Source organism: Apteryx rowi, unplaced genomic scaffold, assembly GCF_003343035.1.
Source record: "Apteryx rowi isolate R43461 unplaced genomic scaffold, aptRow1 scaffold_740, whole genome shotgun sequence".
In the NCBI taxonomy this organism is placed as follows: Eukaryota; Metazoa; Chordata; class Aves; order Apterygiformes; family Apterygidae; genus Apteryx; species Apteryx rowi.
The window spans coordinates 339,170-362,947 of record NW_020451028.1 but is presented as its reverse complement, the minus strand read 5'-3'; the positions used below and the strand labels follow the sequence as shown (position 1 = coordinate 362,947).

The window sequence follows — 23,778 nt, the reverse complement described above, 5'->3', positions numbered from 1 at the left end:
TGCTGTACAATATTTACACAAAAAATGAATTGTGAAATTTCCATAACCTCTACATATTTTTCAATATATTCTCCCAATATGAAGTAAAAGAGGCTAACTAACTGTGGGCAAATCAAGCCATATTTCCGGGAAGTTACTCTTTCCTTTGTGTTGAATTTCTGTTGACATCACCATCAAACTTTATCGATAAAGTCTTGCTTTTCTCAGCGCTGCAGACAGGCACAATTTTGCAGTCATCAGACAACATTGACCGTATCTGCCCTCGTATTTATTCTCTCTTCTTTTTATCAATACACCGAGTTTGATATAGCAGATACCAAGGTGAGGAGGAAATAATCACCRCTGTCTGTTACAGCCTTGTGGAGTAGTCTTGCTTCATGGCACTACTGTGACACATGGTATAAGGTCAGGTTAAGAAAACATATTTGCAGTTTCTAGATCTGTGCTCATTGTAAAGAGAGAAAGAGAATTTGACTCCTGTTGCCTTCTCTCCATAGAAGAATACTTTCCTGCTTATTATATATTCTGAATCAGTCTGGATTTTTTTTCTATTTGCTCTTTCACCAACTCACTGCAAATTATTTATCTAAATAAGGTAAAATAAATGAACAAAAATGTCTTTAGAGTTATAAATTTCAGCTATAGCATTTGATCAGTAATGCATAATTCAGGCTCTTTTCTTTCTTTTTCCATATGTGATAAGCATTACTGTTATATGTTATTTTTAACATTCAGTTAGTATTGGTGACGTCCCACTATGGGTTTGTTTGTTGGTTTAACCTTCCTTCCCTTGTAAAATGAGCAGTGGAATAGTTTCATAGGAGCATCAGCAGAGACCTCCTCGCTTGAGGATTTTATAAGTCAACAACATGAAATGCCAAAAAATGTCCCACATGCGGTAGGCTTTTATGGAGAACAGATAGGCGTGATCAACCCAGTCTGTCCTGTCAGCTGTAGGAGAGCCACTGGAAGCAGAGTGTGCTGTGCTACTGCCATGATGTGGGGATGTGTAGGCTGATATGGTTGGGCAAGGCTGTTTCACTTGATACGTACCGGACTCTCCTACCAACAGGTTAAATTACAGTCAGAAATAAGCAAGCCGTATATACAGCAGACACATGTTGTAACACAGTCATTCACCAAACAGGTTTTGCAGTAGCGCAGCTGGAGCTGGGATCCCAAGAGATGGCTGTGACTTGCCCTTGTCAGCTCCCAAAAGGAGCCACACCAGTGATTTTGGTTTGAACTTTTGGCCTCAGAGCATTACCTGGWTGGGGATGACAGCAGGAAGATGGCAGTGCTGGAGAAAGGATGAGTACAGTCCCTCCCCCAAAGCAGTGTGAATATGCTGGGGTTTCTCTTTTGCTCTTGGCACTGCTGGGGTTACTTTTGCCATCAGGATCTGTTGTGGGGTAGAGCRTAGTTGAAAGCGCCGGTTGCTGCTGCTTTGCCTCAACCCAGAGTACACTGGAAATACTTGTACTATTAGCCAGATCAACCTAGATGTGCTGAGAAGATCCTGCCCTGGGTGTCCAGGGCTGATTGCTACAAACCAGTGCCATACGTGTGCGCTCTGCAGCAACCTTGGCATAGGACTGGCAGAGTCCTGCAGCCCCCAAACAGCTGCCARTATTAGCAAAGTGCCATGTTCTCCTTGTCTGCTTTCCAGCTGCTTTGTGTTGTCATGGGTCGAAAGTATGACCATAGGAATGTACTTCCCTTGGTGCTGTGTCTCTACGTTTTTGTCAGTGTCCATTTTAATAAGTCTTGCATTTAAATTTTGCTTATCTTGATGATTTTTAGAGGACTGAGTGTACATCATTTCTGGCAAACATACTGCTTCCAATTTCTTCCCTCAGAGGGGATTGAATTCCAGCACATTCTTGTTTTATCCTCCCAAGGCATGAGTATAACGAAATTGGACAGTAATGTTTGCTGCATTTCAGTATTTTCTCCTTTGTCCCCAGTGGTTTAAGCATCTGTAGGTCTGAAGGCACTTACAGTTGTGGTCTTTTACTTCAAAATAAATCAGAAGAGAATAGACCAAAACAGGACAGAGTATTAAATAAGATATATAGTGTACATCTAGACTTGCACTAAATATGTTGAGCTGACAGAGCAAATAAATGCAAAGTCTTGCAGATCTGCCTTTTTCATAATCTAAGCTTGAATAATAGTAACATGACCCACGTGAAAAAAAGACATTTATAAAGGGAGGCTGAGACCAAGTAACCCTCTTCTAGAGTTGATGAACTGTAATCCACACCAGATATTTCCAAAAATCACTTGCTTCTGTTCCATTTACCTCCCAACAGAATCCATCCTTTTTCCTGCCCTTGCCCTTCCCCTTTCCTCAGCAGATACTTAGTTTCATCCCTCATATTTTTGTTAATTCAGTGTTGCAGAGAGGTTTAGGCATATTCTTACAAAGAAAATGCATTTCACAGATTTGCGATAGTCTCCTTGCCTTTTGATAATGTCTGCTAATTCTTGCTCAGATCTTCCTGTGCTTCATGTCTCTGTTTTTCAAATCCCCAGCAAATAGAGGTCGACAATGAATGCAAAAAAATACCATAGTGATTTTGTGCCTTGTGGGGCTTTACAACACCAAGAGAGCTCACAGCTGACAGAAAGAAGGTTTTTGTACTGAGAGCGCTTGATTTGCCTGCATGTTGGGTAAAAATAACCGTTTGCGCCTCAATAGTGCTTACCTTTTGCAGTGTTACATAAACTGTCTTGATGCTACCTGCCAAGCATTAGCTGGCTGCTTCTGTCCTGTATGTGTTTTGGGAGAAAATGCAGGTTTGAAGCTCTGTAAAGGAGTCTTTCTTTTGGTTCCCTTGGTATGACTTGTAATACTAGTTCAGTCTCTGTCATCAGCAGTGCCAGACTGCATTTTGGTTTCCTTAACCATTTTCTGCCTGGCTGTTCCTGTCTATTCTAAATCTTTGTCTTTCCTTTTCTTCATCTGACCTCCTATTTTCTTTACCCCTCTGCTCTTGCCTTTCCCACAAACTACCGATGAAACGTGTCTGCGCTGCTCAGTAGCAGCAGTACCAAAGAATCAATGTTAACAGGGGAAGAGTGGCCTTAAACAGTGCACTGCACCATGGCAGTATTTTTCTGCTATCCAGCAGAGGGAAGAGAGAGAGACTAGGGGCAAGCAATGAACTGATTTAAAAATATAAGGCTTTCTTGGACACAGACCCATTCTAACCACTGTGGTAAATACACAGAGACAAGATCAAACAAGGGCAGAGTATGCTGGTCATGCATTTAACTGTGACAGGCAAGTGGAGATCACCTATCCATAATTTCAAAGTCACTTAAATTTGGTAAGTTCAAAGTATTAGTGCATGGTGAGACCCTGCTGCCTGAGCTGTGCTGGCTGTGTCCTCCTYGTTGTAGTGATGGTGAAGCCCTGTCTGCTCCTTTCTCTAATCTCCAAGCACCTGATGCCTCTGAAATGACTATTCCCTTGATGAAGTTGTCTCATTCAAGGAGAGTGGGGAAGAAAAGGAAAGACAGGGAAACTGGCCGACTTGATCTGTTGAAGACCCATGAGGTTAAGTACAATGATGATGAGCACATTAAGCCATGTGTCTTGTGTCTCTGTAGACTATTTCAGCACTGCAAACTCTGAGCTGGTTATGCCTCTTATTTTAAGTTTATGAATTAATGTATGAGTAAACTGTGAATTTAAGCTCCTGAGCTTAATTTCAGCAAAACATGCTGAGCTGAAAGCTAAAAACAAAGGAAGCTTTATGGATTGACCAGGTTTAGTGAAATTCTCTTTATATTAACTTCACTTCAGCAGTTCTGGTGAACTCTAAACWTTTGTCTGTTAGACTAAACCAGGTTAAGCCAGGCCATGAAATAGTTCAGCTTTAGAACTGACATTTAATGTCAGAGTTTTATCTACTGATCCTCTAGCTAGTTAAATTACCACCTGGACTGAAATCCTTAAAGGAGTTGCAACTGCCCTGTATGTTGAAGCCCACTACAAACAATGAACATAAAATAAGCCACGGAAATAGGTATGATAAGTTCTCCCACACTGTAGTTTAATTCTTCTTACTTGGTTGATTTGCTTGGCTCCTGGGCCTTCTCTCTGGTTGTTACACTATCTGCTATTTCTGCTCAGAGGAAGCTATGCAAGATGGAGAAAGAAGTGAAGAGAGTAATACCAGCATGCTTGATTTTCTCCTCACTTAAATTAGTTCTACATAGATATTGTTCCACTGACTTCAACAAATGACTCTGTCGATTTTCATTGGAATGAATTAGGAGGAAAATGAGACTTTGTGAACAAGGACAAACATTTATTTTTTACGTATATAGAGAGAGATGCAGTAGTAAGAAGCTGCATTTGGGAAGAGAGGAGCTTCTAACTCTGATTCATAATACTAGTTTTGATTTTAGCAGAAACAGCAATTCTAAAAACCAGAACATCCCTTGAGGACATGTGGGTGAATTAATTTAGACAATATAAATAAAATGTCATGGACTCCAGCTTCTGCAATCTCTGTGAATGCATCCCCCCACCCCACCCCAAAAAACCCCTGTGTGGAAGCTTCATAAAACCTCAGACTCCACTTTTGCTGTCCCTTGTGACAATGGTAGCTGCATGACAGCAGATTTTACAAAATCCTGACTTTTCTCCCATTTTTGTTGAAATTTRTCTCCTAGCCATGGTAGAAACAAATTCCATGACTTTACACTGACCAAACAGTTTCCCTGTTCGAAGAAGGCCCTTTTAAACAGGCTACTTTCAAGAGACTAGCATGACTGATGGTAAAATAGATTCATCATCTTCAGCTAAAGCTCAAGAGTGCAAAAAGGCTCCCTTGTTTGTCTCCAGCTTTGACGCTATTCCTTGTAAGGGTTATCCACATCTCCACTGAAGGCTTCAGGAGTTTTAAAGGGAAAGGGGTCCATTGCCTGTGACAGAAGCTACAGAAAAAGCTGCAAGAAAGGCATAGCTAAAGGCTAGGAAAGCATCCTGTTTCCCACCGACCACAGTGATGGGGATGAAATAGGAATCATTTTGGCAGCCTCATTTTAGCTCAGTGTCCCAGACACAAAAAAGTAGAGGGTTTGCATTTTGCTTTTTGTTTTTTTGTTTGTTCCAGGGAAATTCAGGCTTTACAGTTTGGGTGATCTTCATTCAAAAAGCTTCAGCACATTTTTCCCCCCCTTCTCTTTCTCACTAGTAGTGCTCGAAATACCATATGCCACTCCTTCCTCCCTGTCTCTCTATCCTCCCGCTAAACCTAGGAGTCCTGCCGTGTTTCAGAGCCAGAGTCCCCGGGCACAGAGGAGGAGAGCAGGGAGCACCTGTGTCCATCTGAGAGCTGCCACGGTGCTCTTGCTGCTCAGGCACACACCGACAGGATTTCAAAACAAACTTGAGGTCATATTTTGCCCCCTGATGTGTGTGACTTCCTGCAGAGCCCAGGGATATAATTTTATTATTTGTTTCTTGGGACCTGGTGGAATAATTGGTCCTGTGCAGACCTCAGAAAGCAACCTGCCTTCCCTGCCCCAGGAGGCTTGCAAATGAGATAGATGAAGTGGTCAGGGTGAGAAAGGTGGCGGCATGGCTGGAGTCCTGAGCCGAAAGCCAGGCAGAAATCCTTGTTCAGGCATTCCCTGGATGTGGCCATGCCCAAGGAGGAGAGGGATGATACATCGCTATTTTAGTTGCAGAATCTGCACTGAGACACTCCTGTACTCTCATTTTTCAGAACTATCCAGATAGAGAAACAGAGAAATTTGATCCTATGTGATTTTCTAATTTATGTGTCTGTTTTTAAAATGGCGTTTGTTATTTGTAAAGTTAGTCAGACCCAGGTTTCCTGAGCAATGTTTTCAAGAAAAGATTATGACTATGTGAAGCATTGGCTTGGAATCACCTATTGGGCTGTCCACTGCTGACAACTCCCTAGGCACCTCTGTTTTCCTCTCCGAYGTTTCCAAAAAGAACAGCTGTGTTGTCTGTGGTCCTCTGCATCAGGGAAGCACGCGTTGTTGTTCTCCTCCCCTCTCTTTAACTCCGTTGCAAAGAGCACTCCTTCCACGTCTTCTCAAACACTCATATGGAAGAGAAATGGCCCCCTCCCTTGCAAACCAAAAGTGCATTGTTAGATCCTGACCTGAGCACATTAATTTGGACTCCGTGATTCTGTTTGGATCCCTGAGCTCTGCACCCTTCAACTTTAGCAATATTTGGATGCAGCTCCAGAGCTCTGTTTCAAGTCCCAAGCTCTTTTATGCTTTGTGCATAATAAATCAGCTAAAACCTTCAGCTAAAGCTTTATTAGGTAAATGGTAAAGCTTTTAAGGTAAATGGGTGTCTTTTATTTTCACTTACCTCTATTGTTTTTGTTAGAATTGCTGTGATATCTGAAGGGGAAAAAAAGTGCTGCCTCTACAGTCAGGGCTCTAGGAGACTGCTTTTATTCCTTTTGCTTTTTGTACTATGGTGGTATAGAGAACCCACAAATGAGCCAAATCTGCTTTGTGGGAGACAATCTGAACAAAAGCATAGCAAGTCCTAAAGACTTTTTATTACACAAGGAATAAAGGGAGCCTTTAACTTGCTTTCCAGACATGACATGGTGCAGGGTAGAATGTGGCTCTCACTGAGCTCCTAAGCCTGAACTATGGAAAAATGTCACCTCCTAACTGCTAGACAAGGGTGACTGAACGAATCATCTTTTTGCAAGTTAGGTTTCATCATAAAGGATGCTGCTGGAAAAGTCTGCCTACTAATTTGGGAGACCTTTTTCTCTCTGAGCTTATTAGGACACCAGTGATAAAATGATACTTTTAACATGTTGATTAACAGAAAACAAATTATCAAAGGAAAGAAAAAAATGATCTATTTTTTTTTGTCCCAGTAGCAAATGGATCCCTTGATTCACTTCCCTGTGTAACTTGTATCCATTGGCATAAATGTCTGTCCATGCCTCGGTATACCTGATTCTTTGTGGGCTAAAGGAATGGGCAGGTATCTTTACAGGCTTGAACACATGGGATAATTACCCAGCCACTACCTAGTATGAAGAGAGGAGCTCTGAGTGCAGAGCCTGGCACTCCAGGGTGCAGTGGCCTCAGGAAACTGGCATCTAAGATTTGCTCTGAGATCCCCAGTCCTCGCTRGGAGCCCGGAGAATGGGGCGAGGGGAGAAAGAGAAGATGTTACCCCAAAGAAACGGTGTGAGCCTGCAGAGAAGTTAATCCATAATAAAATCGGGTGTGCTGTTACAGCGCTGTTTTTAGGCCAGGGTAGCTTCTCTGGTGAATGCTCTTATTCTGGAACAGGGATGTCTCCAGGGGAACTCTTCTGGGATATGTGTTTCTATGCATATAATATATATACTGTGGCTGAGGTATTGTTCCACAACCACTCTGGTAATCATTTATTTCCCTCATGCAGACAAGCTCTTAGTAAACAGTACCATCTCTGGAGGCTGATGTGGTTAACTTTTGTACAACTGTTTGTGCTCAATTTTGAAAGGTCTCCTTAATACCAATATCTAAATACTCAACAAGCCTTCTAAATACTCAACAAGCCTTCCTATGTGATGCTGTCACATCTTCAGTTAGCTTTTAAAGAAAGAGGAAAATAATTTGCTGTGAGACTCTTGTTCTGTTTACAGTCACTAAATTGTTAGGTATTTCTCTTTCTTCTTCCTGCTCCTTCTCCCTCCCTATAACACCACTATAAACAAAAGCTGTTGAGTGCTGAGCATCTGGTTTTGCCCTTTCAGGAAGATAACTTGTTTCAGGGCAGTTTAGAAGTTCTTAAGCCACAAAAGGTACAATCAACTGAAGACAGATAAACCACCAAACATTGATCTAAGGCATTGCAAAAAATACTAAAACAGAAACATATCTCAATTGCTAGTATAAATATTTAAATGCATTGCTGGTTTTKTTTAGTCTGTCTCCATCATTTTTTTTATCCTCAGTGTTCATATCTAGTGTGAAGGAGATGGTATTTTGGAACCAGAGAAAATTTTCTTATTGTAGCTGTAAGATTATTCCGTATTAGAAAACTGGTCAGGGTGGGTGGATTAGCCATCTGCATTGACAGGCCATTACAGTAATATTTACATAAAGCAAGTAGGATTTGTTTTAAATAGGTCTGGATGTGGGCTGCCAACACATCCAACACCTCCAGCATGCTGCAGTCTGCTGGACATAAGTATAGATGTTGTACTTGAGCCTCTGACTATTGGTGATGGCTTGGATCACCTTGAGTCATGAGGTAGGTAGTCCCTTTGCTGTGAAAATTAGCAGGAGATGAGCCATAGCCTGGGTGAGCTGCTGGAGCTCACATTGGTAGCTCCCTTGTGAAGGACCAGGGTCATCTCAGTTTGAAAAAGACAGGCCATAATTATCCCCCTTCCAGAGTCARTAATGAACTGACATCATCTCCTATGCCACCTCATTTTTCCTTGAGGGGGTCCACCACCACTGCTAACTAGACCTGAGTCTACTTGAATTGTGACATTAAGAAAATCACAGTTGAGCTGGAACAGCCTCAGGCTGACTGCGTCACCGCGATGCCAGAACCTGTCAGAAAGAATTCATGGTTTGGAAGCACTTCAAGAAAGCCTCTTAAATAGCAACCCAAACCCATTTTATAGCAGCAGCAAGGTCAAGCAGGATGTGCCATCTCCTAGGACAGCAGGGGCAAGGCCTCAGTCTCAGATTACCTGGAGAATATAACTGCAACTCACGCTCAAGGTTCAGTTTTCCAAACCTGCTGCCCAGGTCTGTCCATGGTGTTTTAGTATGCCCAGCTGCATGCCTGATGCTTGTATTTTAGTTTCCAAAGCAAAAATAGTTATTAGAGCTTGAATATTGGACTTCCCATGGCAGCAGTGGTATGAAAAGGGAGTGAAAGAGCAGGCTCTTAACGAGCACTGTTTCTGTTTTCTATTTCCTGTATTTTAGTAGGATGAGTAGGCAAATTAATGCATTTTGTACTGGGACAGTATGAGATGACTGTCCCTTACCCCCAAAATTTTTAGTAATTGAATAATTAAAGAAAAACTGGAGCACAAACATTATTGTTATTTACACCACACAAAAATAGCATGCTGTCTGAGAGAGTAGAAATGACTGGGAAAGCCTAAAGAAACCTGTAGCATCTGCAGGCTAAAGCATATGAAGCAGCAGCAGTCAGAGCAACTTGGGCTGAAAGTAAGATATGGTGCAAAAGATATTTTCTCCTTCCCCTTCTCACCTTTGTAAGGGAAATCTATTTTGTGCTGTTGTTAATACAATGCCCGCTTCTGAAGGCACCTTTTGTTATTAAAGGAGTCCAGGGTCAGATCCCTGCTTCCACCACTGTTTGTTACGTATGTCTGTACTATGTTCGTAACATACTTGTGTGGCAAGAAGGCCGAGTTGATTGGCTACTTTGGCATGCTTCAGAGTATGGATGCCTGGTCTGTGAACCTTAAGGCCAGGACTTTTTGCTCAGCCGGAGCGCATGAGCACAACTGTGAGCAGTTACTTACAAAAACTAGTGTCAGTGGGTAGGCAGCACTTCTGTGGGTTGCTCCTCCCCTCAAATCTAAGATATGCATGAGGAGCCTAAGACCTTTTTTCAAATTCGGCTTAAAGGAATTTGGGTAAAAAGTGTTTCTGGTAGTTCCTTTAAAAAAGAAAAAAAAAAAGAGGCAATTTGAAAAAAGTATTTTCCACAATTTTTACAGCATGTGTATTTCTTACCATGTGAGTTTGGGGAAGACTATAAACAACATTCCAACCATACTTGCACTGCAGCTGAATAAGGACTTTCTGGAGTCTTCAAATGCTTTTAGAATGTGTGTTTATTTTAATGGAAGAGCTACATATCTCACTGAATATTTCATATTCAACTGGGTGAAACCCATCAAACCACAAGCAGTGAAGATTTTTGCATGTCCAGTGGGTTTGGGGAGTTCTGTCCTGAAAACTGGCTCATAATATCCTTCTGCTCCATCCTCTTCCAACCATATGCACAAAGGGAAAGACTGCAGAGATAGGAGGAGCGGAAGCCAGAACAGTGTTTCTCTAGAGTTGAATGAATAAGATGTACTGCTGGCTATGTTATGTTCACAGAAACTCATAAAATGAGACATTTAATCAACAGTGAGAGTTATGTACTTTTTATGCCAGTGTCAATACTCATTTAGGCTGAAATCCTGGAATCTAAGCTCTGTGATGCACCAGGAAATGTTACTCTCCCCTCCCCACCCTACAAGGATCCCGTGTTGTTTGAGGGGTTTACGTAAGACAGTGACTCTGAGTTGCATGTAGTTCACGTTTTGTTGGATTATTTGGGGGTCCTTGTTGAATATCAGCCCRTGAATTGGGAAAGACAGAAGAGCTACTTTTTAAAATAGGAAACATCTGTGACATACTGTGATGCTTCTTACTCATTGCAGCAGAGACGTTCACACAACACTCAGATGGGCACCAGACAGGGATCTTTGTGTTTTATCAACTTCTAAGAAGGCGTATGAAGACCTCCCTTTTCTGACCCCAGAGGGAGGCAAATATGTTTTCAGAGTGCAGTGTGTACCAAGATGTGTTAGTGATGTAATTTAGACACTCATGCTGACCTAAAAGGGATCTTATGCAATCTTTGGGTAACTGAGGTCAGGGGCAAGTGCCACTATAGCACTAGTGGCACTTGGGTGCCACTTCCTGGGTGGCTCTTCATACCATGGTCTAGCAATAAGAAGGTACTAAGACAGCATTTGTTGCTTACTGACCACAGACTCATCGTTTCTTGTAATTGCAAATTCCATAGCATGCGTGTTAGTAAATTCAAGGGTCTGATGGAAACACCTTGAAATTGAATGCAATGTCCCCTTTTTATTATTTTACATTTCTAATCTTATGTTTCACTACTTTATGTCAACAGAAGCTTAAAACTTAATCTCAGCAGTGCTGACTTGTTGAGTCTGTGGCATAGTAGGTATTTTGATTAGTTGTATGGAACAAAGAAATGTGTGTTAAGTATGTGTAAATGCAAAGTTTCTGTTTGGCAGGCTCTTCTGCCTGTAGTTGCAAGAAACTGCTTACATTGATACTGTCTTTTTCATACTGTGATTGTTGTCAAAGAACCAAAACCTCTTGTCCCTTTGCAAGCTTATTTTGCTCACTGCGTCATAAACTTTTTATAGTATAGGTGGGGATACAGGGAGAGGATGACAACGCTAAGATATTAGGTTCCGGGATACTAGTTATACCTGTTGAATATAATCAAGTGATCAAAACACTGAACAACAAGCATGAAAATACATGAATCAACAGATTGGTGCTTATTCTTAACATTAATTATATATGTATCTACATAATTGGAAAAACACAGTGGATTGTGTAGTATCATGAGGTATAGCACTGCAATACCTTAAGAATTTCTTTGTCCTTGCATTTATTTTGTCACAGATAACTTGATCTGAGCAGCATTAACATTTTATTGAGCCCTAGTATAAATGCTCTAATTTTGCTTAGGCTTTTTTTTTTAGTTAAGATTATGAGATAGATATTCAGTGATCCTGTAGTCTCATTACATGTGATCTCACTTTCTTTTGTAAAAAGTTTGAATTATTATTTTATTAGTATAAGGCAAAATCAACAGTCAAGATTGCCCTCTGAATACTAGTGCTATTTTTTGAGTGGTCTTGGATGGACTTGAAAATCAGACATGAAGCTGACAGCTGCTAAWGGCTGTTATGTTACTCTCCAAATACCTGACTAACATGTATTGCATGCAATTGCTCCCTACTGTGGGCCTTCCGTAGGTGAAAGAAAGTACCAGTATTGATCAGCAGCTGGTGATGAATACTTAAGTTTTCCATGAAGAAACCTTTTGGGGAGGTGGGACTTTAATATATGTGTTCTCTCTTCCTTTTGAAACCATGTTCCATTTTTCCTCAAGAGCCGGGAAGGTGGAAGTTTTTAAGTTTTTTATGTGGAAAATGGTGCAGTTCTGCAAGGTGATGAATGCATCTGGTAGAGTTTTAATCAAGTTCCAGCTCTGCTGAAGTCAAGAGGAGTTTTTAGTACTCAGGACTTTAACACAGCATTCAAACAGGGTTAGTGTATTAAAACAATGGTTTGTTGTAAGCTATTGAATACTAAAAACACTAGAAGCCATCAGCAAGAGTTACGGGCTCTCATCAGTTCAAAGATGCTAGCCCCAGGCGTCTTATTTTTCCCCCTTATTTTGCCCTGAATGTCCTAACCATGTACTCACATGCTCCTGGCTGTGTTGGTATCTGAGCACCTGCCATGAGTTAAGGGATAGTGTGCTAGTCCTGTTTTCCTTCTTTGTATCACTTGGTGTGAGTAGTTTGCGTGAGATACAATTAATATTATTAGCTTACTCTTGGGAGCTTTAATATTTAATTGAGTAAGTTTCATATAAATAAATACTGCTATTATTTTGCATAACACAAGATCACTGAGGTTCTGAACTTGTAGCTAGTAACTTCATTGTGATGAATGATGTTTGTTTATAGTAATCTAGGAGCTAATAGTAATTAATAGGCTTACTGTAGTCTTTCACCCTGGTTAATTTCTTATTTTTGTTGCTCTAGGTCTAYTTGTGTTCTACAAGCATTACATTTAAAAGCAGCTTTGAAAAAGGTAGAAGCTATAGCRGCAACCAAAGGCCAAGCCTTAAATGAGCAATGAAAACAGACTGCTGATGCTGTACTGTTTTCTCAGAGTGCTAACGGCTTCAGGGGATGGGGAAGGGGCAATGGAAGGTGAAGCCGCAAATGAAATTGTAAATAGTAGCTTCTCTAAAGTAGTAGTTGTATTAGACAGCTTCCGTGTTAGCCATGGGACCTGGGCTAATCCATAAGAGAAGCTGGCTTTTCCAGCCCATATTCTGGCTTGCTCATCTAGACTGTCTTGAACAATTTACAACTTCATTTCCCTATATGTAATACAGCTGCAGTTATATTGCATTATAATACATACATATATATACAGATATATATGTATGTATTATAGTATACGTATATATGTATGTATAATGTGTGTGTGTGTGTGTGTATATGTATACACACACACACATATTTTTTGGAATGGCTTAAGACTGGAAACATTTGAAACCGTGCTTGACCCTTGAAGAGAAATCAGTATAGTTGTAGTTTTAAAACCATCAGTGACAGAGTAATGGCCTGGAAGAAGTGTCAGGGGAGGGAAAGATCATGATCGGGACAGTCTGTACAGTCCCCACAACTGCGGTCATTGCACAATAATCCCAATCATGATTTTTGCCTACAGTTGCAGGCAACTGGTATTGTTTACCTATTTCTTTCAATTCTCTGTTCCCATGATAGAGACTAATGGGGCTCTTTAAATAYTTCATAATAGAAGCTAATGCTGGTGATTGAAATGCAACTTTTTGCTTTTTAAAGAAGAGAAAAAAATCTTAAACATGACCACATTACATGACACTTTGGCATCATGTACATGAAATTTGAATCTTACAATTTGTTCAAGAATAAAAATGTGTTCCAAGTTCTTTCAGCTGTCCTGAAAACTAGTAGGAAATCTGGAGATTCCTCCCTTTCCTCAGTATAAACATCCACATTTAAAATGGGTATTTGGTTTCTGTTGCACAGAGCAGAATGCTTGTTTAATATGTGTCTGGCATTGGCCGTCTTTTCCATATGAAATTTTGGGAACCATTGGGACCGAGTTGTGAGCTATAATTCCATTGTTCATCAACCCAAAGCACATTGTAGAACCTGCACGCATTCCTTATATTATATACACTTACATTTTGTTTGATAGCATCATAGTGCGAGAGCATTGTGGAAATGACAGCTCTTCCCTGGGGCCAGGTCTTTACAGACAGGACATAACACAACTTTAGGCTTTATTAGTTAGGTAGTTCTAGACTTTGTTGAATTATGATGGCTTCAGTAAAACAAAAAGCAGGAAAAAAATACAGCGATTTGCAGAATTTAAGCTGAAATAATGAAGATTTGAGAGATTTTTCCTTTCTTGTGGGAAAGTGTATGATCTAAATATCTTTAACATAAAGAAATAAATGTTATGAGGATCTTTATAAATACTTATAGAGCGCTAATGCAGAAGGATAGAGCCACTAAATCTACTATGTGTTTGTACTTTAACACAGATCTCTGGTTGACAGTAGAGAGAGAATAATATTAGAAAATCTCCCTGACAGCCATTTGCCTCATCGGCCCGTGTATTGTACTTATCAAAGCGTTGAAAGGGAGACGAGCTGTGTTTATGGAAGTGTGGGGTGGAATCACTCACCCTGAAGCTGGTGGAAGCAGCRGAGATCAAGAGGCCGACCTGCACTTCCTTCCCAGGTGGCCATGATGCCACACGAGGGCCACAGGTGTCAGGGAGTTGTCTCTAAAAGGCTTTTGTTTAKAGGGGCATTGATACATAGCAGTGAAAGAGTAATAGTAATTGGGACCATTTCCCACTTAAGTTGGATGAAAAATGAGCTTTTTTCTCCAAACAAGATGGCAAGACTCTGACACTGTGATAAGGGAGACCATCAGAGAGAGGATAACTAAGTGCATAAATGTCAGGGTACTGAGTGCATAGGATAGCAGTGGTGAGCATCTGGAAATGTTGCTGGCCCTATCATGAAATTCAGATGCAGTTGCAGAAAAGAGCCTGTTTGGAAATGCATATTTAGACATAGTTTTTGCAGTCTGACTTTCAAGTGATGTCGGTTGGAAACTGTAGGCCAGGAGTTTAAGCTTTGCTTTTAGACTGCTCATCTCCTTCTTTATGAAAACTGAGGAAGGTTTATGGTAGACAGGACCTTCCTAGCCATAGCTACCTCACAGTAGCCCAATGAATGCTCTTGGCATGACACAATCCTTTATAAAAAGCAGAAAAGGCAAATATGTTTAAAAAAAAAATCTAATTACTTATTTATCAAGGGTTTTTTTTCATATGCAGGGTTCATGCAGTGGTTAATCTTTGCAAGAACCCAGAACTATCAAGGAAAAACATTGCTTCACCACATCTAACTGTTAAGCATTCAGTTTCAGGATTGATTTTCATATGCAGCAAAAGAGGAATTTGGCWTTCAGGACCAGGATTCACAAGAGCCAGCTTTCTGAGAAAGGATGATACAACATCATTGGGTGTAACAGGCAGCAGAACATTAGTCAGCTTCGCTGTTAAAGATATTGATGTCTTTGGCCTSTTAAGTACCTGTGTGGTTAGTCTGGAGGGGAGATTTTGGATTTGTTGCCTTTTGGCTTCGATCCGTAACATGGGATTTGGTTTAAGGTTAGGTGCCTAACTCCCTTTTTGCTTTTAGCTGCAGTTCCCATTGCGCTGTTGGTAGTATTAAGATCAGAAGAGTCAGTGTGTTCCCTGCCTGAGAACCAAGTCAGTTCACTTGCATTTGCTGGATTTTCAGGGACTTTAGAAGTGAGAGGTTTGGCCTAAATTCCCTATGGTTGGTGTTTGGGTTATATTTAGACTACAACCACTGCTGATACAAACATGGTGTGAAGGCTTCCCTTGGGAGAGGAGCTGCCTACGTCTCTCTGCGAGGCAGCTGCTCTGCTTCAAATCCCCCCTCCCTCAGGCAAGGTAGGAGCCTCTCATTGCACTGCAGGGTCTCACAAGAGAGGCTGTCAGCGCTTGATTATCCACGCTGGTCCTTGCTGGTGACCATCAGTTTCTCTGTCATCCTTTCCACTGGATTAGTTTGGTAGCTCCAGCACAGTTGGAGGAGTTCATATGACGGAGTTGGGATGCAATGCACACTTTGGTGCTTCTGATCCTGGCTTATATCAAGTCTTGCCCTAGCCCAAATAACACGGGGACAAGACTGCTTCCAGTGAGGGCCTAATTGAAACATACTTGTCTACCCTAACCAGGGTTTAGCCTCCAATCAGTCATGACAGCCCATTATGCAGTATTTTCGTCTGCTGGGCAATCATAAGTGCTTTGTATACATTATTCATAATTGCACTCAGACAATGTGTCCCTTGCTGCTGTGCTAAAACAAAACAGTACCAAAATACGAGTGACATGGGAAGTTAGGTCCGGAAAGCACTGTGGAATTGGGCAGGGAGAGCTTCTGCTGTGTGTGTTTACACCAGGGCTGGCTCGGGAGCAGGGGCTGGTTCCCCATCACTCGCTAGATGAGGTTTCCCCAGGGAAGTTGGGTGTGGGCTAGGCGGAAAGAAGAGCAGCCCGTGAAGTGACACAGATCAGAAAGCCAAGTATGTGAGAAAAAGCAAGTATGTTATAAACACATCGTTTCTTTTCTTTCTTTTTTTTGATTCTGATTGCAGTTCATTTAGGTAACTAAAAGTGAAGTGAAAAATCGGTACAGTTGTCCTTGTTTATGTTTTGCCGTTAGGGTTCGCCCCTGTGTCAGCCTGAGTAATGGAAATCTTTGAGGTCAGCTTCGCTTTCAGGCCTTCCCTGCTACACTGTGTGCATTAGAGATGCTGCAAGGAAAATGCGTCATTGTCGTAAAACCACTGTTTTCATTTGAATTTGCAATACTCAGAAATGTTTCTGTTGGCCTGGAGTTTGCACAAAGCTTGTTTTTGCAAACTGTGGGACCAAGTTAAGGCAGCTATGGGGTTTTGGATCTTCTCGCTCTGGCGCCTGGGACATGCTACTGCTGAAGCCTAGCCTGCAAAGCTTCTGTTGCTTGTGAGTGAGGGGACTCGTGGCACCAATTCCCTCCTGATGCGCTGCTGCAGCACTGGGAGCGAGGCCTCCTGCAGAGCTTGCAGGGAACCTGTCTAGGTAAAGCTTTGAGCTTTAGGTAAAGTTTGTGCGCAGTCAGAGGTCCCTGGCAATCATCTTCCCGAGCTCCCCGCTGCCCATTGGCTGCGCTGTGGCTCGATCACGCCACCAAGCCTTAGCACAGCACGTCGCTGCTGGGGAGAGCCGGTGATAAAAGAGGCCATGCAAGAATAAGAAACCATTTCCCAAATTTCCTGATTGCACCTAATGACGCTATTTTAATGGCATGAACTCAACAATGTGTATTTTTCATGTCTTTTTTTTATCTCTTGTTTTTGGCCTTCAAGTTGTTTCCCTATCATACAGCAACACAAAAATGCTTGCTGTCCAGAGCAACTGAGAAGGAATATAAATCTGCAGTTCACCTTGGCCACCAGACAGCATTGGTTTCACTTTATGGCTGGCCTATGCTAATCAGGTATCTTGCTCTGACTGCCACCCCTCTCTTCCAGCTATAAATCAGGCAGCTGATTAATAATCACAGTGAGAGAGACAATTAGTACTGGCATGCAGCTGTTTTATGGATCTCTCTTTTCTGGAAGCCAAATCCAACCATATGGAAAAACATAGCAGAGATACTATAAATATGATCCACTTAGACAGTTGTCTCTTTCTGTTTTCTGTTATCACAGCAGTGTCAGCACAAGGAAAACAATGAAAGTGAAGGGATGCTGTTGCAGATTTTATTACAAGTTTGAGGGTCTGGTATTTTTTTTCTTCTTCAAGGACACTGTGTTAGTCTGAAGAAAGAGAGCTTGCATCTTGTTCATGTATGCCTGCCACAATTATTTAGGAAATAGATGCAGCACTCAGACTTGAAGAGCTTTGGTTCTCTTTTAACTATTTCTGGAAGAATTAAAAAGATATGCTTTTTGCTTTGTAGCACGATAACTTGTCTTCTCTAATAAGCCACATCTTAAACTTTGTCATCCCTCTCTGCATTCAAAGCAACTGTCTGCTGTTCACTGCAGTTGGACTGATCTTGTTAACTGGATATCTGTAGTGAATTCAGCAGCAAAGACTAAGAATTTGCATAAAAAGTGAAGTGTTTAGTATAAAAGCACAGAAGAGCACCAAGCAGCAACTGAACCCATGTAGGTGGAAATCTTTGGGCAGAGCCCCATCTGATCTTCATGTCAATCTTCATACTATCCACCAAAAATAGGATCTACCTTTGAGGACCCATTCACAGGACCGCTTTCCTAATATCAATTACTGAAACTCCACTGGCAAATTAAAAAAAAAAAAAAAGGAGTAGGAGTAACTGATATTGCTCTTTATTAATAAATAAGATTATTTCATCAACACCTACTCAAGCTTTTAAATTATAGTCTCCCCATCATCGTCTCTTATTATTGAATCTTTACACATCTCTGTAATGCAGAGATTGTCTTTTGAGAATAGCAAACAATTTACCACAAAGCCATTTTCTTGTGTATGTTTTATTGCTGTGGCTTTTTAAACTATATTTAACAATTTTGTGGAGTTTCACAGACTTGATTAGTAAATGTGGCTCCATTGCAAGTTCCGACAGAGGTCAAGGATGGTGAGGAGAAGGGTTCCCAAAATGTTGTGTTGGAGAGCTGTATGTAGGATGCAAGAGGGGCCTTTTTGGTTCTGCTCCCTATGAATAAAAAGGACAGCATCCCGCTAAGGGCTGGGATGCTGGGGGGGACATACCATTCTCAGGAGCTGAATGAGGACATCAGGCTTCTTGTTGCTGGAAGGATATAGGGAACTGCCTTCTGCAACAGAGATAGGAGAGCTCCTCCCTTCCATTTGACACCATCATTGTTGCAGACTCGTCTTGGAATAAGTGTCCCAAATACCTTTTTCTTGGTGCTTTGAAATAGTTGGCCAACCTTCTTTTCCACAAAAGAATATTTGCTTTCAAGACATCTCCTTTTCCTTGTGAAAGTTTCAGAAATAGCTTCTGCCACAGCCTTTCTCATCCAACCTTAAAGTGTGTACAAAGCGCATGCACAGCTGCATCAGTATGATAGGGTTTGGGGGTTTTTTTATTTTTAAGAGGGAAACTTTCAAAATTAGTATCAGATAAATGATGGAAAATTGTAATTTAGTGCTAAAAAAAGTTTTTAATTCAAATTTTTTCTCATAAAAAGACAATACCCTAAGAGAAATTAAATCGCCCCTCTGAAGCTGACACAGAAAATTCTGAGACTCCTCCTCCTTTCGTCTTTCTGTCCCAAGAATTGCTTTTATAAATGATTTCTCTTCCAAAGCCTCTGTTCAGGGTACTATTTTTTTCTGACGCTTAACTCACTAGCGTTGTGTAGTGTATGCATTTTGCATTGCCTTTGGGCATGCCATATATTACAAAGAGCTTTCTATCCCTAAGGGTTTGTGCAGCTATTTCTGTGAATTCATCCTACAGGGTGTTTTTATGAAAGTCATCAGTTAGCCTTTGCCATGAAGAAAGAGATAATAGTAACAGTAAGTAGGCCAAGCTCATCAGATTTCTATTGAAAGGCAGATTTCTTTTAATAGAGTGAATGAAGTTATAATGGCTGGAGCACTGGGCAGAAGTGGTGCAGGAGAAAAGTGACAGGTGCTGTTTCCTTGGACCACACTGGTTCTTCAGTTGTTTTATAACTCTAGTTAAATACTGAATCACAAAGAGCACAGCGGCCTTTAATTTCATTAAAGTGACTTTCTTGCGGGGCCGGTGGGACCCTCGCTGCTGCCTCTTGGGCTTCTTCCTAGATCAAGGCAACAACCCCCCTTTTCCAGTTGTTCAGCTCAGCTGGAATAGCAGAACCAGCAAATTCATCCATGTGGCTGGATATGAAAACAGTCCATTACCTACAGCTCAAGAAATGAGCTGTATTGGCACTGCGGAGGCTTCCCAGTTCAGACCCAATTCCCGCAGCCCCGAGGCATTTGAACCTGACCTGGAGCGCTCTGTTCATTGCATGCGCTCATCTCTATTCGAAGTGTGGGCCATAAATTTGAGAGAGAAAGGCCTTATGCTGACTATAGGACAGCAGCGCTGGGCTCCCAGTGGGACTGCTAGGGTGGCTGAGGAGGTGCATCAAGGCGCAGAACGAGGTGTGGTGGCTTTTATTTCGCTGGCAGAACTACAGAAGCAATCAGGCTGCACCCTGTTTTCTTTCATTAACCAAAGACAAGGGGCAAATTATAGATTCTAGCCTTTGGTTTAATTAGCCACCTGCCATTCCTGTCTTTTTGCATCCACAGTAACTATTTATACACATGAGGCTACAGGTAAGACTGTGGCCCTCTCTCTCCCTTGACCAGCAATAGTCTTTTCAAGTAAAATGATAGTTCAGCTATTTTGGGAGACCTTCTTTTTGATTCTGCATAATGCAACAGGACTGGCATTTTTCTCCCTTGTTGAGTGTCCATATTTCGTCAGTCACCCCCATAGTCATAGATTATACTGCTAGTGATTTCTAAGCTTCAGATACTTACTGTAAGTAGGCAACATTTAAATACAATTTATTATCATGTCTCCCCTTCCCTTAGATGTAAAGGAGCATCCCATTACGGCCTTACCAAGGAGCGGAAGAGGCGTTCCCAAGACTGCTCTCCGGACCATAGCTCCAGTTTAGCCGTGGCCGCTCTGGGCCCTGAACTCTCTGCAGCTGCAGCCATAGCCTTAATGACAGACGAGCCGGGGCTGGTGAACCCGGCCTTCAGTCCCATGTCGGAGGACAGCCAGGCGGGCAGCAGTCCCAGAGACCCACACCGCAGCAACCAGCACAGAAGTAAGGACTAAGAATGATTGTTTCAGAGCTTAGCRGCCTCCTTCAGTGTTCATTCCTGTGAAATGTATGTTGCTGGAAGCTTAAAAAAGAAAAAGGAGAGCCAAAGATTGGATTTTACATGGCTTGCCAACATGTGCGTTCAGTGACCTGATGTATTGGATGTGAAAAACAAATTTGCTTGGGCAGGGGCAACATCAAGCTGAAGAAAGCCTTGGTGCACACAGTTAAGCTGCAGGTCCTAGGAAAGGTTATTTCAGCAAGTCAGATCAGTTGGAAGAGTGACTGGCATGCGTAACGTGCTGGGGAGATGCTGCAGCTGTGCAATGGCTTCGTCAAAGTGTGGTGGCCTGGCCAACCCCCACAGGCCACACCATGGGCACCTACCCAAAAGCCAGCTGGGAACTGCGCTTGGCAGTTGCAAATTATTTACTGGAAAACAAGTCTTAAGTAATGCCTTGGCAGCTCAGGGGATGATTTGCCAGCCTCCAAGCAGATGAAACTCAAAGGAGTTCGTCCTGCTGAAATAACCACAGGGACAAGTTACACGAGGAAATCTTGCCTTGACTCTTCGCCCCTTGTCACCACACAGAGCTCTGACAAGTGCCGTATTTGACATATATAGCCTGGCCAAAGACTGACCCAGGAAGCATTAACAGTGAGGTTACAGCTTATATCAGAGGACTCTGAAGCCAAAACTAATATCCCACCTTGTATTATCCCAGCTGTGTGTTAGGAGAATGGACAAGGAGCTGAAGAAAGTTTAGAAAATGTGCAAGGCTCTCCTCTTTGTGAGCATGGGGCAAGAGAGACAGGAAGGGAGGCAGAAAGAAGAGAACACCAGAAAGGAATTAAATCCTGCTAGTTTTACGGAGTTTTGAGGCCACAGTCTGGTTTGAGGGAATGTGTTATTATTAGATTACAATGTTTGGCTAGCATGCAGAGCTCAGAGAGACAGAGCCATAATAGTCAGGAAGATGGAAAGGATAGTGACATGTTTTGAAACTACTACAATTTTTTGGTATTGCCTTACCCAAGTCAGAAGATGTGACTTGGTTGGTCCCTCCCACCTGGATAATCTTTGATTTTAGATATGAAACTCTTGACTGTTGTTGGACGCTTTGGGAACATTACAGTTTTGAGGCTATGTGGTATTTTTTACTCCAAACAGCTATTAACAAATCTTCCAGCTTTTCTCTTCTTGTTGAATATGCACAGCTTGTTTGTGGGGCAGTGCTTCTTCCTTTTATATGCATTTTTCACTGGATTGCTGCTGATTCTGCCATGACTATGGATTATTCTGTCCACAGGCTGCCACACCTGCAGGTACAGATTTGTGTGTGTGGCTGGCAAAAAAGACAGGGGAGGTGGCAATTTTAGGGTGTGGGACAGAGGTAGGATACTTGCACCCGGATTCAGGTGGGTGCAGCCTTGGAGTCAAATGCAAGGGCAAAGGGCAAGAAGCCTTGCTGTGGCTGTTATGCCCTGTCATATGCCAATAGATAGAGAAATGATGTGCTCCTTTAGGGTTTACAGGCCCAAACTGCTGTGTTGTATTGACTTCTTTTTTTTCCCCCCTTCTGTCTCAGCTCAACACTTTGAACGCTCCACTATAAGAAGCAGATCTTTTAGAAAATTAAACAAAGCTTTCAGTGTTCTTCGAAGGACAAAAAGTGGAAGTGAGGTTTCTAACCAGACTGAGTGGGAAAGGGAGACTGTTGGAAATTCTGTTGCTGGAGAGGAAGGTAATACTTTGTTCTCCTTGTGTTATCACTTAAAATGGGGTAAGAGACCCTATCCATATGGGAACTGGGTGTCTGTGATTGACATTCCTTTTATGTGGTGGAGTGCGTGTGATTTAAAAACAAACAAACAAAAAAAAAACATTATTTTCTCCTTTTAAAAAAATGGGTAGGGAATCACAGTGAGGAAGATTGCTGGGGTGTGTGGGACCTCACGTAAGGGTTTTTCTCGTAACAGCCCGTGTGCTACCACCRACCCAGGATCTAAAGCATGGGATCTGGGCGTCTGGGATTTATTACTGAGCTGTCATTCATTTGCTCTATCATTTTGCTCAAGATGCCTCATTAGCATACGTCTGTTTTCCCCTTAAAGCAAGCAGATAAAAATGATCATACATTATAAGAATTTCATGAGATTTTACTGATGTTTATAAAGCACCGGAGATTACCGGGGGAAGACAGTATAAAAGTGTAAAGTACTGTCATTATTCCAGCACTTCTGTGGGATCTTTGGTTTAATTTGGTTGACTTGTATTAACTCAGCCAGGCAGGTGCTGAGGTAAGAACAATCTGCTCTTAAACAGGGGGAAGAGGCAAGTTTGTCTGCTGTGTGGCAAGAGTGAGGGGTCTGGCAGTCCATAACACTTAACATTTGGCATTCTCAAAGCACTAAGCAAATGTTACTAATTGCTTTGGACCGTAATTGCTGTGCCAACATTAGCTTTCATGCATCAAGAGGAAGTGATGATAGAGGGGGAATCATCTTAATCAAGGTCTTAATTGAGCTGATTATTTCTTTGCGTGATGCCTCAGCACCTTGCTTCTCTTCCCAGATCAGATGTCCAGGGTGAATGCTTTAAGAAGACAAAAGATTCAAGTTCCCTTTGTTCTATATTTCATGCTATTATTGAAATCCACACAAAATAAGGATAAAATGTGGCCAAATTCACTGTGTTCAGTGATTAAACTTAATGTGGTGCGTCAGAGAACAATGTTCAAAGCTCTTCTGCTTTATCTGCAGGTAAATACTCCTTCAGGAGAGTTCTACTAGGTCACTGTGTTCTTGATACTTACTCTTCTAGTCCAGATACTTGCTGATGTAGCCAAAATAAAATCAGATAATTCAAAATTCGCAACCTTTTCCGTAAAAATAAAATGGTTCTGCTCCTTGGCCTGGAAACATCATTAATAACTTCACTGCCCCAAATGTTTTAATTTTTTTCCCCAAGTAAAACATTGCAAACAAGATGTCTACAGCCCTCTGAGTAGATGGGTATGTTTCTCATTTCTTAGCAGCTGCTCAATCCATCATAAGCAGAAGCTTGCCCTTCTTCAGTTGGAGTGAAATTCTGAATGTGTCAAGCCCATATTTTTCAAAAGACATCTTTCAGGCTTGGGCATGGAAATTTTTCTGACCACTTTCTACCTAAGCTTATAGCTGACGTTACTAATAGTTCACTGAAAGTTTGATTCCGCACCCAGAACGCAGTGAG

At 41.7% G+C, this 23,778-nt stretch overlaps 1 protein-coding gene across 2 annotated transcripts in view; it reads left to right on the top strand.

The window, feature by feature from the left end:
• Positions 1-23,778, top strand: part of LNX1 (ligand of numb-protein X 1) — a 70,590-nt gene that overhangs the window by 12,369 nt on the left and 34,443 nt on the right. For both annotated transcript variants that reach the window (XM_026087927.1, XM_026087928.1), the window contains exons 2-3: positions 20,305-20,546; positions 22,133-22,288. In XM_026087927.1, the coding sequence (XP_025943712.1) occupies positions 20,305-20,546; positions 22,133-22,288 (398 nt within the window). The remainder of the gene's footprint in view (positions 1-20,304; positions 20,547-22,132; positions 22,289-23,778) is intronic.